We start from the raw sequence: 14,097 nt of genomic DNA on the forward strand, positions 1-14,097 counted from the left end.
AGATGTCTCTATCAGTTTCTCATTTGCAAGCTGGGAGCTACCGATCTGTCATGCCATGTTATTTGCACAACGGGTAGATTTGTGTTATTCATAAAAGGCAGTGAATTCTAAATGATTTTAATTGGTTTTATCAGTGTGTAGAGAATAACAAATATGTAATGTGCATTTTACATAGTGCAGTTTGAAGACCACAGTCTATAATAAACTTGATTATAACTGATTGACAAACTATTGCCCTCTTACCTTCCAAGAAAGGGATTGAGTCTGTGCTAATGGTGTCCAATGCTAGTAAATCCTTCCCATCTTTTGAACCACTACGTTTGTGCTTGTGTTTCCTTCGAAAGAATGAACGGCGAGCTGCTGCTGATACAGTTTTGTTCGAACTGCTGTCATCTTTCACCTCAGACATGCTATGTCTCCTGTAGAATTCCTGGTCAATCCTAAAATTAGACATTCAGGAAAGTAGACCTTAGATTGATATCTAGATATTTCTTACATCACTTGAGAAATCTGTTTGAAAACACACACTTTGTTAGTACAAACAGGACCTAATGAACAAATAGCTGGTCAGCCAAGAACATCATTCTGATCACGTTTATAAACATTTTACTTGGAGCATTATTCTAGATCTCCAACTAAAGCTCTGTTGCAGTGCAAAATGCAGTTTAGAATTTGACAAAGTGAAAATTAAAGACCTCTACCAATGGTCATTGCATCTTAAGGTGTATAGTCACATGCTAATTAGTTCCTTGTTGTCAGGTGAAAGTCCCAGAATAATGTTTTTAGTATTAAATCTGTTTTATTGACAAAATACAAAGAAAAAAAACCCCACAGTCAAAGGCGCCTACAACCCAGCAGGCCAGCAATAGAAAGATCAGCTGCACAGACGAGTCAATAACCATGATGGGGTTTCAAATATTAAACATGTTTTTGATAGTAAAATAAGTAGAAGTTGCTCATGCAATTGCAGGTTCAGTACACTTTGGTACGATCCTAACAAATTTTCCAGCACACCAAACTCCCAAATTTTGCAAATCTCACATTCAAATTGATTTAAGGAACTTGCACATTTCACTGACACCAAGTCAAAACTCAGTTATATAAAAAAAATATAAAATAATGTATCATTCAAAGCCTGCCAGACAGCTATTCAAATTCTACTCAAAAGATTTAAATGAAATTACACAAACTTGTCAGGTTAAGTTCTACTTTAATGCCAAGATAGATGTAATCTCTCGTATAGTGGTGTCTGGTGTAGCGGTGAGCAAGAATTCCCATAGTAGAGAAAAAGGAAAACACTTATTTTTTTATGCTAGCCCACCTAAAAAATGAAGGGTCTGCACAAACCTTCTAATGCCAAAACATCTATTTATTCACACTTCAGGGATGGCAGTACACAATGAATAGAGTGTCTCACCATCTGCTCATCATCACTTCCCCAAGAGCATATTTCGCGGAAACTTTTAGTCCTGCCAAACCGGCTCTGGGTACCCGACCTGGCAATAAGCCAAGTGAGTGAACATTTATGGCTCCAGCAATTAAATTGGTCATGTCATTTTTAACTCGTGAGGCCACAAGCAACATTCTTGAAGAGGACCTGATAGTGCAAGTAAACCCAAATGTTCCTAGCTTTTCCCGCGTCAGCACCTATTGTCCTCAGTGTGGATAGGGGGAGCAGTGCTTTTTTTTATGTATGCATAGGTCCAACACCTCTAATTGGCCACACATTGGACACACGGATAGTGGGGACCCAAACATTTTGACTCCTGTCTTTCCTGCATTGCTCTGGAACCTACCACAGGCTGTTCAATACTAAATTTTCTGCAGTGTAGCCAAATATCACCAAACTAATTTGTACACCCATTAATAAGTGAGATATATGGGTGTTGTAATCATATGTCAGAAAGACAAAAGATTGTTAGACTTTGTAACAGGGCTTTATTATAAGTGTTAAAAGTAGCCAGTCAGGCCATCCAGCAGTCTCTCCCACCAGCAACTGCTATTCAGGGCCCCTCAGAACCCTTGGCTGCTCCCATCTAATAACTGGTGAGACCCACCTCCACTCCGCCTGCCCCCCCTATGGTCACGCACGTGGCTTAACCAAGTTCACAAACTATTGGGATTTGGGAGGTGGGACTTCATTGGCATTTCCAGTTAGGGGGACTTGATGCACCACTCCACTTTGAAATCATTTGCCAACCTGCAAATGGAGTTAGATGCCCATCGCACCCAGTTCTACCATTACCGGCATATCAGGCACACAGTCACCTCCCACATCTTAGATCTGGATTACATACCAGAGTAAAACCTGTGGGAGGCCAAACGCCTGCTTACTTACCTCAAAAACCCTCTTAATTAAGACTGTAGTGGTAACACCCATGACATATTCACCCACTTGCAGGCAGAATTGTTGTTGTACTTGGGCCCACCTGATGACGATTGGAGAGAGGCGTTAGCTTCCCTCATGAAGCAGTAATAGCCTCTCAATTCCAGGCCATTCAACTGAATATTCACACCAATCGTATTATATTACGGGGGGGGGGGGGGGGGTTGAGGCAAATGTGGGCGACGCAATCACAAACATGAGTGCAGTGCTCCGCAGTCATCAGGGACTTTTTAGACAGTGTATGGGTTTGCTCTGTTCTGGCACCTTTATGGCACAGTGTTATCGACTCTTGAATGTGTCTTGGGATGGAAGCTTCCAAGGAACCCCAAACTGGTTCTGCTCCACATCTCAGACTCCCACCCATGCAAACGTGCCTTGCTGTGGTTGGGTCTGGTGGTCGCTAATAGTGACATTGACAAACACTGGACACATTTGACGGGCGCCCCCTGGAGGGGTGAAAGAGTGGGTAAACCATTGTTTCAGTCTGAACCAGCCCATTTTCTAGGGCAGAGGCTGCCCTCAGAATCATGGACAAATCAGGAGTTACTGAGCGAGGTACACAGGGACCCAACTAGAGCCATTTGAGCAAATACAGTGGTACATAGTGAGGGACCTGCGACTGTTTAAGCATCAGGAGACTGGGGACAGGAAAAGACTAGCAGTAGTAAACCAGGGTGGGGCGGTTTAAAGGAGATATCTCAACTCTGGAATGGTGGGATTTTTCAATGTGTTAAATTTGTGATGTGGTTTTGACAGCAGGCATATTTTGTCCTGTATAATAACTATTAAAAATCTTTAAAAAAAAGTAGCCTGCCAAAGTATAGAACACCACAATACAGTCTGAAAGGCTGTGGGTGATGCAAAAGTTTGACTTTTTAATAGGGGGTTTAAAGCCTTTGCAATTTGAAGCGCCAGAATGCCATCCCAAAATGAGCAAATAAGTTAGTAACCAGCAGCATTCTAGGTGTGAGCAAGAGTTGTTTTTTGTTTTTATCTGCAGTGTACAGGTTCTACAGGCAAGATTTGGTTCATGACAATGCAACAGTGTGAGTATTTCATTTCCATTATGTCTCCGACTAAGTTGTCCTGTTTGAAAAACAATTTTATCTGCAGTGTACAGGTTCTACAGGCAAGATTTGGTTCATGACAATGCAACAGTGTGAGTATTTCATTTCCATTATGTCTCCGACTAAGTTGTCCTGTTTGAAAAACAATCAGCAAAAACACTTTGCATGTTTTTTTTTCTTCCACCTTGCTGAATAAAGATTAAATTGAGGATTTTCTTTCCCTTTCAAACTGTCAATGGCATTGAAAAGTTTGAATATTTTAGCAGTATTAATTAGATACTTGTGAATTGGCAATCGAAAGAATGAAACGATCCTCAACATAGTCGAATGAAGCAGCTACAGCAATGTTTTTATGCGGGCAGAATAGGACATAATTGTACAAGTAAAATTTTTGTTCACTTTTCCTGATAACTTTGATAGGCAATGCTCTTGCTTTCTTCATTTCCCTACAGTCTGAAGAAAGACATGGGTACCTGAGCTCTAGGTTTTCAGCAGTCATGCGGCTATCCTCAATGACACCGAGACATACGGTAACACTTACGCTATGCAGATTTGTAATGTGCACAATCACCCGGGAGGGTATCCAGGCATTTGTGAAAACAGATGCCATTGTGATGTAGATGCCTTGAAAGTGTGGGTGAAGAGTTTGAATTGTTCTCATTTGTGATTAGGGAGCTCCTTCAGGTGTGGTGTGATGCGAGTGCAGCGTGGGAGGTTGAGAGTGATTCTGGCCGCCAAGTTCTGAATGGTCTGCAGCCTTCTGGTGATTTTTTTGTGGATCATAGCATGGAGGGTATTCCCGTAGAACAAGTTACTTACCTTGGGTAACTCCTTATCTGGTAGGGCCTCTATCTGGCCGCAGATCTTTACCTTTTAATTATTAACAGGGGTCATAATGGACCCAGATTTATTTCTGCTAGCGTTTACCATGCGTGCCGGTAGATGGCGTTGATTGGCTCCACTTGCTGTCGCTGGTGTTGTTCGCACCAGAAGTGATGTTCACAGTGCTTATATAGCCGCCACCCAGAAGCGCCATGATCAGTTACTTTTCGTGACTTTCCACGCCAGAAGCAAGAAGCCACGAAGAACACTGACCACTGGTGTGGAACACAAGGGCCTTGAAAATGGAAAGCCCTGTCCCTAGAAATCCGTTCACACAGCAGGTAGGATGGGTGAGTCGGTATGGAATCTGCTGCTAGATAGTCTCTACCAGATAAGGTGTTACCAAAGGTAAGTAACTTATTTATCAGATAGAGACATCTAGCTGCAGAGTCCTTACCTTAGAATAGACACCCAAGCAATACCTCCCTGGAGATGGGTTTACGGACCAATTTCACACGAGGAAGTCCTGCAGGACCGAATGGGCAAACTGTAAGGATCCAGGAGAACTTTCCGCAGGAGTGCCAGGAACCGAAGACTGGCCCAAACCCTTCTCCCCTACACCTCTGTGTCTATCAAACCCTAGAACACAATGGTGATATGGAGGGAAAGGAGGGAACAAAACAAGGGAAGGCAGGGAAGAACAAGACTCCACGGACTGGTACCTTCACGCTGGAAGCAGTAGCTAGAAAGAAGTTGTGCAGGTTAATAAGCAATAAGTGACAAGTAAGCACTATGAATGGTACAACATATGTATATTCACCTCACTCTAGTTATGAAGTGCCGGGTGTTTCACTTTAAGAATTGAAGGATGTGAAGTAACCAACTCCTACACTTTAATGTATGTGCTTCTCCTCTCAGCGACAGTAAATAAAATAGGACCATCCCCTGCCTGGTTAGAGGACAGCTAGTTATTTATCTACTTAGCACCAAATTTGGGAAGGTAAATACTTTAGATTCTGTTGTCTCTTACAAGGCACTGCAGGGCTAACACTGTGAAAGGTAACTTGACTAAACAACGGGTCTCAGGTCTGCAGTTTTATCTGAAAGACAGTATCACCAGCATTAGTGTTATTATGCAAGTTAATACATATATTAATAGAAAGAAGCGATAAAAGCGCGTTACCCGTGAAGGAAGGTGGATATCTGACTATGGTTACCCCCAACTTTTTGCCTAGTGTTTAACTGGTTTTCGACTTAGTTGGCCTGGGATCCTGCTATTCAGGACCCCAGGCTTCCTGCTCTATCTGTTAAAATGGACTCCATGTACCTTAGGTACATAACTAATTGGTATTGAGTCACCTCTTGTAAGTCCTTGTACAGTGTTCCTTAGGTACCCAGGGCATAAGTGCACCCAAGGCCTACCAGGGGCTGCAGTAATGTATTATGCCACCCCTGGTTGGCCATCCAAATCTGACACAACTGGCTGATCAATCAGCTGGGGCAAGGTGGTGTATTCACCCTTTGCTTTAGATATAGTATACCTATATCTAAACCTAAAATGGACACATATCCTCCTATAAGTAACTCCTATGGCAGGCCTTAACAATCCTGGCGGCAGAGTGCTTGGAATTATGTGAGATGGTGCTCTAGCATGAGCTCAGCCTGTCTGCAGCTTTCGGAACCAAGTCCTTTAGCAGTTTCCAATATAACGCTATACAATATACTCTCAAGTGCATTATAATCCTCGCGGTTATTGCTAACTTTGGCATAGCATTATCAAAACATGTCGAGTAAGGTGTCATACGAATTGGAATACTACCCCCTCGCCAGTTCTGGCGACGGGGGTAGCATTCCACCCTTCTGGCGACGGGGGTAGCATTCCACCCTTCTAGAAGGACACGACATGTATGTAACTGTGAACCCCGGTTAAAGTTAACTCGAGCCTCAGCATCACAAAATGGATGCTGCCACCACAGACACAAGTCTGACCTCCTGCTGCTGGGAGTCCTTCCAGCGAGGGAGGCCTGGAAAAAGGGTTTCCTGCCTTGGGAGGTGCTAGCACCACCCCAGACAGAGTTTTGTGTATTAGGTAGGACAGGCCTGAAAGGAATGAGACATGCCTGGCGCACACAAGGTGCCCTGTGCATACACCGGTTCAAACCAGTTGCTGGGGCACTCCAGCCCCAGCTCTGGAGCGAAACCGGACAAAGGATAGGGGATGTAACCACCGCCTTTCCTGGTCCCACCCATAGGAGGGACCTAGTCATAGTACAGCCCCCTTTAGGAGAATAAAGGTAGGAGCTGGTCCCATTCCCAATTAGATTAATCCTGATTTGAAACTCTACAAGAAGAAACTCTGGACTTCAACGTTCTGCTCCACAGAAGACTGAAGAAATCTCCCTTGTGGCCAAGGAGTGACCACCCTGCACAAGCAGGCACCATCAAGCGTTCCAGCGGTTCACTTTGTCGTCTTCCCTGGTGGATTCAGACTTCAGAGCCCGACGAGACCCGGACTTCCAGACCTCTCCGACCTCTACCTACATCTGCGGCTCAGCTGAGATCCGTGGGAGCGACGAGACACGTGGGACTGGCCATCTTGGAGAAACTGCACTTCGTCGAGGATGCCTCTGAAGTCGTGCTGGAAGCGAAGTGCTTTGGGGATTGAGAAGCCCCAGCCCCGAGCAGCTCCTGCACAGAAGATCCGCCCTCCAGCATCCACGAGATCTGCGTGGGGCCCTTTTGCTTGATTGCTGTTCGACGCGATGTCTGGTCACTTTTCGGCTGGCTAGTGGCCTCCTAGACGACGATCCTTGAAATCCACACCGCTGGTCTGGTTGCTCCAGACTGGCCCCTGCTTCCCTGCAAAGGAGAAGCACCCCGACCCTCCTGGTCCGCACCAGACGCCGTTTCCACTCACCACGTGGGTTGCCTTTGCCAGGGCCTGTTGACGCCGAATCCGGAACCAACACCGCCGACAGCGAGAGCCTGCGTGGGACAGCTCGTGCCTCCATCCTGGTCTTTCAAGACACCTCCTGGTCCACGTGGCTGCAGAGTCAAGCGTCCACTCTTCACCTGATCGCGACGACAGCATCTGGTTCCTTCCTGGTTCTACTCTAGTCACTGGCTAGTGGCTGTGAACATTGTCCCCTCTGCTTTCAGGTCTTCCTCTTCCTCTTCCTCGATCCACCCCTGGGTCGCTCCGGCCATCTTCCTTCTGGCCGCCTGCAGCATCTTTTCTTCCAGGCTCCATAGACTTCAACGCGGAAACCCGACACACTTTGACACCTATGCACCCGCAGCCTGTGGGTGAGGTAACAAGAGCATTTCGGTGCTCAAGGGTAGATTAACTCTCCTAGTGTCCAGATTTACAGTCGTTTTAGTCCTAGCTAGTCGGAACTGTCTAATACTTACTTTTTCGTAATTTGTACTGTCCATTGACTTTGTTACGCATCTCGTGTGTGAGTTCACACTCTGCACACGCGTCCCATGGGCCTCCTGCTACTTACCTAAGGTTAGGGTAGTGTAGTCCCAGCGATCCTACAGCCTCTGGACAGCTCCATTCCTTCTATCGATTTCCTTATACCACTTGTTTAGTATATGGTTTGTTGCGCCCCTAGGGCAACATTGTAACTTGTGCAACTTAACGTATTTTTCTTAAGAGTCTTGTCATGGGCTTAGCCCTCTGACCTCATAAAGAGTTCAGAGGTGTATGTTAGTTAATAAATATCTTGTTTATTTTAATAACTACCTGTGTGGTGTCCTTTCATTTGGTATTCACGGGGTTATATGTGGTAAAACAGCTGGCTTCACATGTCAAAAGAGTTTAGCCTAAGACTGCTTTGTCCATGCTACCATTAGGATAGCTGGTCTATAAGGTTGACTTACAACAAATCACCATAAGGGTTGTTTGGACTGATACAAGGTGATCACTAGAACTAGTTAGCATCATATATCAGGCCAACTTCTCACATTGGTGTGCAGCGGTTGGGATTTGAGCTTGCTGTTGTTTTTACCAAATATAATCTTGAGATATCATTTGAAAGATCACATAGGTACCATAGGTACATATAACAAAGCTTAGAAATACTCTGAGTTCTACTGAAGCACAAGTTACTACTTGTGTAACGATATATCTGTAAGAGACATTAGTTAGTGATAGATTCCTTACCTTAGAATATCCCCAGGCGTCAGACTGGATCCGGAAACTTTTGCGTAGCAGTACCCTTGCGCGTCGGTAGGCGTCGTCTGCGGCTCCGCGTCCGTCGTCGGTGTTGTGGGCGCCGTGATGACGTCGTCGGAGTACTTAGACGCCGCCTCCGCGTGCTGACGTCAGTTCTTAGCCACAGCTTTTCCGCGCCAGAAGCGCAGAGCCATGACAAAAACCAACACTGGTGCCAAGAAACTAGGGCCCTGAAAGGGGATGACCTTAACCCTAGATATCGGTTCGCAGAACGGGGAGGATGGGTGGGTCGGTAAGGAAATCTATCACTAACTAATGTCTCTTACAGATATATCGTTACACAAGTAGTAACTTGTGCATCTGAAAGAGACACGTTAGTGATAGATTCCTTACCTTAGAATAGATACCCCAGCAATACCATCCCCGTGGTGGTGGGTCTGCGAACCAATAATCACAACAGAAAGTCCTGGAGGACGGAACGGCCAAAGTAGCCGTCCCTCCGGACTTGACTGTCCAGGCAATAGTGTCTTGCAAACGTGTGCAGCGAGGCCCACGTAGCTGCCCGGCAAATGTCCTGCAAGGGCACACCTCGGCCCAAGGCAGTAGTAGTGGCCGTGGCTCAAGTGGGATGAGCCCTCAGCCCAACAGGGGGTTCCTTCTTAGCCAAGGAGTAACACGCCTGGATGCACAAGATAATCCATCGGGAAATGGTCCACTTGTGCACCGCTTTCCCTTTCTTAGCGCCCACGTACCCAACAAAGAGTTGATCATCCACCCGGAACTGTTGTGTGCGATTCAGATAAAATGAGAGCGCACGTTTTGGGTCCAGACGGTGGAGCCGCTCCTCCTCTCTCGAGGGGTGCGGAGGCGGAAAGAAGGTGGGCAACGTGATGGATTGCCCAATGTGGAAGGCCGTGACTACCTTGGGAAGGAAGGAGGGCCTTGTCCGTAATACAACCTTGTCCGGATGGACTGAAAGGAAAGGAGGCTTACAAGACAGAGCCTGGAGCTCACTCACTCTCCTGGCAGAGGTGATGGCTACCAGGAAGGCAGTCTTCAAGGAAAGAAGGCGAAGAGGACAGTTGTGAAGTGGCTCAAAGGCAACGCACATCAGAAACATTAGAACCAGGTTCAAGTCCCACTGAGGCATCACGAAGGGAACAGGAGGAAAGGTATGAGTGATGCCCTTCAGGAATCGATTAACGATAGGGGACTTGAACATAGAAGGTTAGTCAGACAGCCTCAGAAAGGCTGAAAGAGCCGAAAGATAGCCCTTGACAGTGCCCAGAGCAGAACCCTGCTGGGCAAGAGAGAGAAGAAAGAGGAGAACCTCAGAGAGAGGGGCATTGAGGGGATCCACAGCCTTTGCTGTGCACCATGCCACAAATCTGTTCCACCTGCAGGCGTGTACTGACTTTGTGGAGGGATGCCTGGCTGCCAGAATGATGTTGCAAACTTCACGAGGCAAGTCAAATGGCCTCAACTGTCGCCGCTCAATCTCCAAGCATGGAGGTGGAGACTGGACAGGTTCGGGTGGAGGACCGTCCCCTGCTGCTGCAACAGAAGGTCCTCCTGAAGAGGCAGACGAACCGGGGGATCGACTGACATACTGAGTAGCTCGGGATACCAGTACCTTCGTGCCCAGTCCGGAGCCACAAGGATGGCTTGTGCCCGGTCGCGCTTGATCTTCAGCACTCTGGGCAGAAGTGGTATAGGCAGAAAGGCGTACAACAGACCGCAGCTCAACTCGCGACGAAAAGCGTCTCCAAGCGAGTGCCGCCTTGGAAATTCCAACGCGCAGAACTGATGACATTGCGCGTTCTCTTCGGTGGCGAATAGATCTAACCAAGGCTCTCCCCATCGCAGAAAGAGGCCTTGCGCCACGTCCGAGTTCAGACGCCATTCGTGATCCCTCGAGCACCGACGGCTGAGTTCGTCCGCCCTGGCGTTCAGAGAACCTGCCAGGTGTTGAACAATCAGAGTCACGTCCTGATGTTCCAGCCATTGCCAGAGGCGCAGAGCCTCCTGGCAGAGGGTCCACGACCCCACTCTGCCCTGTTTGTTGCAGTACCACATGGCGGTGGTGTTGTCCGTGAACACTTGCACTGCACTCCCTCGGACAGACGGGAGGAATGCCTTCAGTGCCAGACGAATCGCCCGCAGCTCCAACAGATTGATATGGAGCCGGGACTCCGCCGGAGACCAGGGTCCTCTGATCTCCGCCTCTCCCAAGTGGCCTCCCCAGCCCTGGAGGGACGCGTCGGTCACAACTACATGCTCCGGTTGGGGAAGGGAGAGGGATCTGCCGTTGACCCAATCGCGGTCCGTGAGACACCACTGCAGCTGTTTCGCAGTGCCCTCCGAGATCAGGACATGGTCGGACAGGTTGCCCTGATGCTGGGCCCACTGAAACTTCAGGTCCCACTGCAGAGACCGCATCTGCCACCATGTGTGATGCACCAGAAGGATGCAGGAGGCCATAAGCCCCAGAAGCCGCAGCGTCAACCTGACCGAAAGTCGGGATAACGGCCCAAAGATCGGATTTAGAGCCTGTATATCCCGAACCCGCTGTTCGGGCGGGTAAACCCGAAACTGCGCCGAGTCGAGAACCGCTCCGATGAAGAGGAGCTTTTGAGAGGGGCACAGGTGCGACTTCGGCACATTGATGGAAAATCCCAGCTGGTGCAGGAGATCCGCCGTAGTCTGGAGGTGGTTGACGACTGTTTGGGGCGAGCCCGTTTTCAACAACCAGTCGTCTAGGTAGGGGAAGACTGACTCCCCTAACCTGCGCAGATGAGCTGCGAACACCGCCATCACCTTCGTGAACACCCGTGGGGCGATGGTAAGGCCGAAGGGGAGCACGGTAAACTGAAAGTGCTCGTGGCCTACCGTGAACCGCAGGTAACGCCGGTGGGCCGGCAGGACGGGGATGTGGAAATACGCGTCCTGCAAGTCCAACGCTACCATCCAGTCTCCTGGGTCTAGGGCAGCCAAGACCTGAGTCAGTGTCAGCATTTTGAACTTCTCCTTCCGGAGGAAGCCGTTGACGTTCCTCAGATCCAAGATAGGGCATAGGCCCCCTTTGCCCTTCTTGGGTACCAGGAAGTAGTGGGAGTAGCAACCACCTCCTACTTCTGGCCCAGGAACGCGCTCGATGGCCCCCTTGGCCAAGAGGGCCGAAACTTCCCCCTGCAGGAGACGCAAGTGATCCCCCGATACGCGGTGGTGTTGCGGTGGCATGGCTTGAGGGGTCGTCTCGAAGGGGAGGGAGTAGCCCCTTCGGACGATCTGCAGCACCCACCTGTCCAAAGTGACAGTGCGCCAGTGAGAGTGGTGATGGCGAACCCTGCCTCCCACTGGCGTCACATGGGCCGAAAAGCACGGACTAGGAGGGTTTAGAGGCGGATGCTGCGGGGGCAGGTGTGGACTGACTCCGCCTGTTTCCCAGACCGCCTCCGCGGCGGTTTCCACGGCCGCCGCCGCGCTGGACGACAGTTTGTGGCGAGTGGCTGGCGGCACGTGTGGGGACGCCCCTTCCGTGGCCACGAAAGGAGCGAAAGGCACCTGATTGCTGGCGCGGGGCCGAAAGGCCCAAGGACTTGGCCGTAGCCCTGGAGTCCTTAAAGCACTCAAGCGCGTGGTCTGCCTTGTCGTCAAAGAGGCGACGGCCATCGAACGGCATGTCGATGAGTGTGTTTTGGACGTCTGCCGAGAAATTTGTGGATCTCAGCCAGGCGTGGCGTCGTACCGCCACCGTCGTGGCCATCGCTCTGCCCAGCGAGTCAGTTGTATCCAGTCCACACCTGATTGAATACTTGGCTACATCCTGGCCCTCCACAAGGGCTTGGCCGAGTTTGGCCCGCACCTCCAACGGGCACTCTGGCAGCACTTCCGCCACCATCTCCCACAGAGAGTGTGTGTAGCGCCCCAAGAGGCATGCGGTGTTGGAAGACCGCAGTCCCAAACTAAGGGACGAGAAGATCTTCTTGCCATAGTTCTCGTACCTCTTGGATCCCCTGTCCGGCGGGGCCGTCGGGAATGCGGTCTGGTAATTAGAGGCCTGGATGACCAGACTCTCGGGGGTGGGGTGGGAGGGCAGGAAACATGGGTCGCCCGGAGCCTGGCGGTGGCGTCTGGCCACGTTCTTATCTACGGGCGAACCCGTAGCGGGCCTGGAACAAGTGCCCAAAAGAACGTCCGTCAAGGCCTCATTAAACGGCAGCAGAGGCTCCATGGAGCATGACTGCGGCTTAAGGACCTCAGTGAGGAGGTTAGTCCTCACGGCCGCGACGGGGAGCTCAAGGCCTAAGGCCTTGGCAGCCCTCGTCAACACCACACCATAGGTAGCTCCCTCCTCCGAAGCCACGGTAGGAGGAGAGACAAATCCAGTGTCTGGAGAGGTGTCCAGGCCACTGGCCTCCCCAAGGTCTCCTGCCCAGTCCATGTTAGACTGGCACTCTCTGGCCAGAGGGTCCTCAGACCCCTCCCAATCCTCCTCATCCCTCATCTCATGAGACTCAGGGTCGTAATTATATGAGGTCGGTTCGTAGAAGCTAAAATCTCCAAACGGCGTCGGACGGCGCCAGAGGGGACACCACACGGACCGACGCCGGGGGGGTCATAATGTCCACCAGTGACGATCCATCGCCCTAGGAGGGTCCAGCGGCGCCGGGTCCGGCGGCGGCGGCGAAGCACCTAACGGCGTCGGGGTCGAAGCCCCCGACCCACTAGGGCCCCCAAACGGGTTCACTGGGCCCTAAGGAGAAAGGGACCTCATGGCCATGAGGAAATGCTCAATTCCCTCCGGCGTCGCGTTCAGCCCAGGGACCGGAGGGTGTGGGGCCGAACGCGGCGCCCGCGACTCCCGAGGAGCCGCGTGGGCGGTGTCACCCGAACCCCCGGCCGCATCGAGCGAGCGTCGGGGGGAGTCAGAAGAGCGATGATGTCTCTTCGACTTCTTATGCTTCTTACCTGACGACTTGGACCCGGAGGAGTGGTGCCGACTCCCGGAGCTGTGACGGCTCCGTCCCCGCGACCTGTCCCTCGACCTCCCGTGGGACCAGGACCTCACGGGGCCGACTGCCGGAGTTCGAATCGCCTGCGGGACCGCTCCCGCCTGGCCTTCCTCGAAAGGGCCCGACAGTCTGGGCAGGCCTCGTCGTCATGGTTGACGCCAAAACACGTCAGGCACAGGCGGTGGAGATCCATGACCGACATGGTACGGTCGCAATCGTCGCAATGCTTGAATCCGGGCATCCCAACAGGCACCGTCGGAGTTGTACAGACTTCGAAATGGATCAAAAGATCACTAAAACTTAGTCAAAAAGTGACTAGGGAACTGCTCTTTCCAGATCTGCGCTGGCTGGCGCGGAAAAAAGAAGAACTGACGTCAGCACGCGGAGGCGGCGTCTAAGTACTCAGACGACGTCATCACGGCGCCCACGACGCCGACGACGGACGTGGAGCCGCAGACGACGCCTACCGACGCGCAAGGGTACTGCTACGCAAAAGTTTCCGGATCCAGTCTGACGCCTGGGGATATTCTAAGGTAAGGAATCTATCACTAACGTGTCTCTTTCAGATCCAGTTGTTGTAGTAGAAAGGGAGTAGCACACCCTGACTACAACTCTTAGCAAGGGATC

General features: G+C 50.4%; 1 protein-coding gene across 8 annotated transcripts in view; it reads right to left on the reverse strand.

The window, feature by feature from the left end:
• Nucleotides 1-14,097, reverse strand: part of DLG5 (discs large MAGUK scaffold protein 5) — a 1,254,082-nt gene that overhangs the window by 291,945 nt on the left and 948,040 nt on the right. For all 8 annotated transcript variants that reach the window (XM_086922111.1, XM_086922103.1, XM_086922109.1 and 5 more), the window contains one exon: nt 244-440. In XM_086922111.1, coding sequence (XP_086778237.1) covers nt 244-440 — 197 coding nt within the window. The remainder of the gene's footprint in view (nt 1-243; nt 441-14,097) is intronic.

Source organism: Lissotriton vulgaris, chromosome 5, assembly GCF_964263255.1.
Source record: "Lissotriton vulgaris chromosome 5, aLisVul1.2, whole genome shotgun sequence".
NCBI lineage: Eukaryota > Metazoa > Chordata > Amphibia > Caudata > Salamandridae > Lissotriton > Lissotriton vulgaris.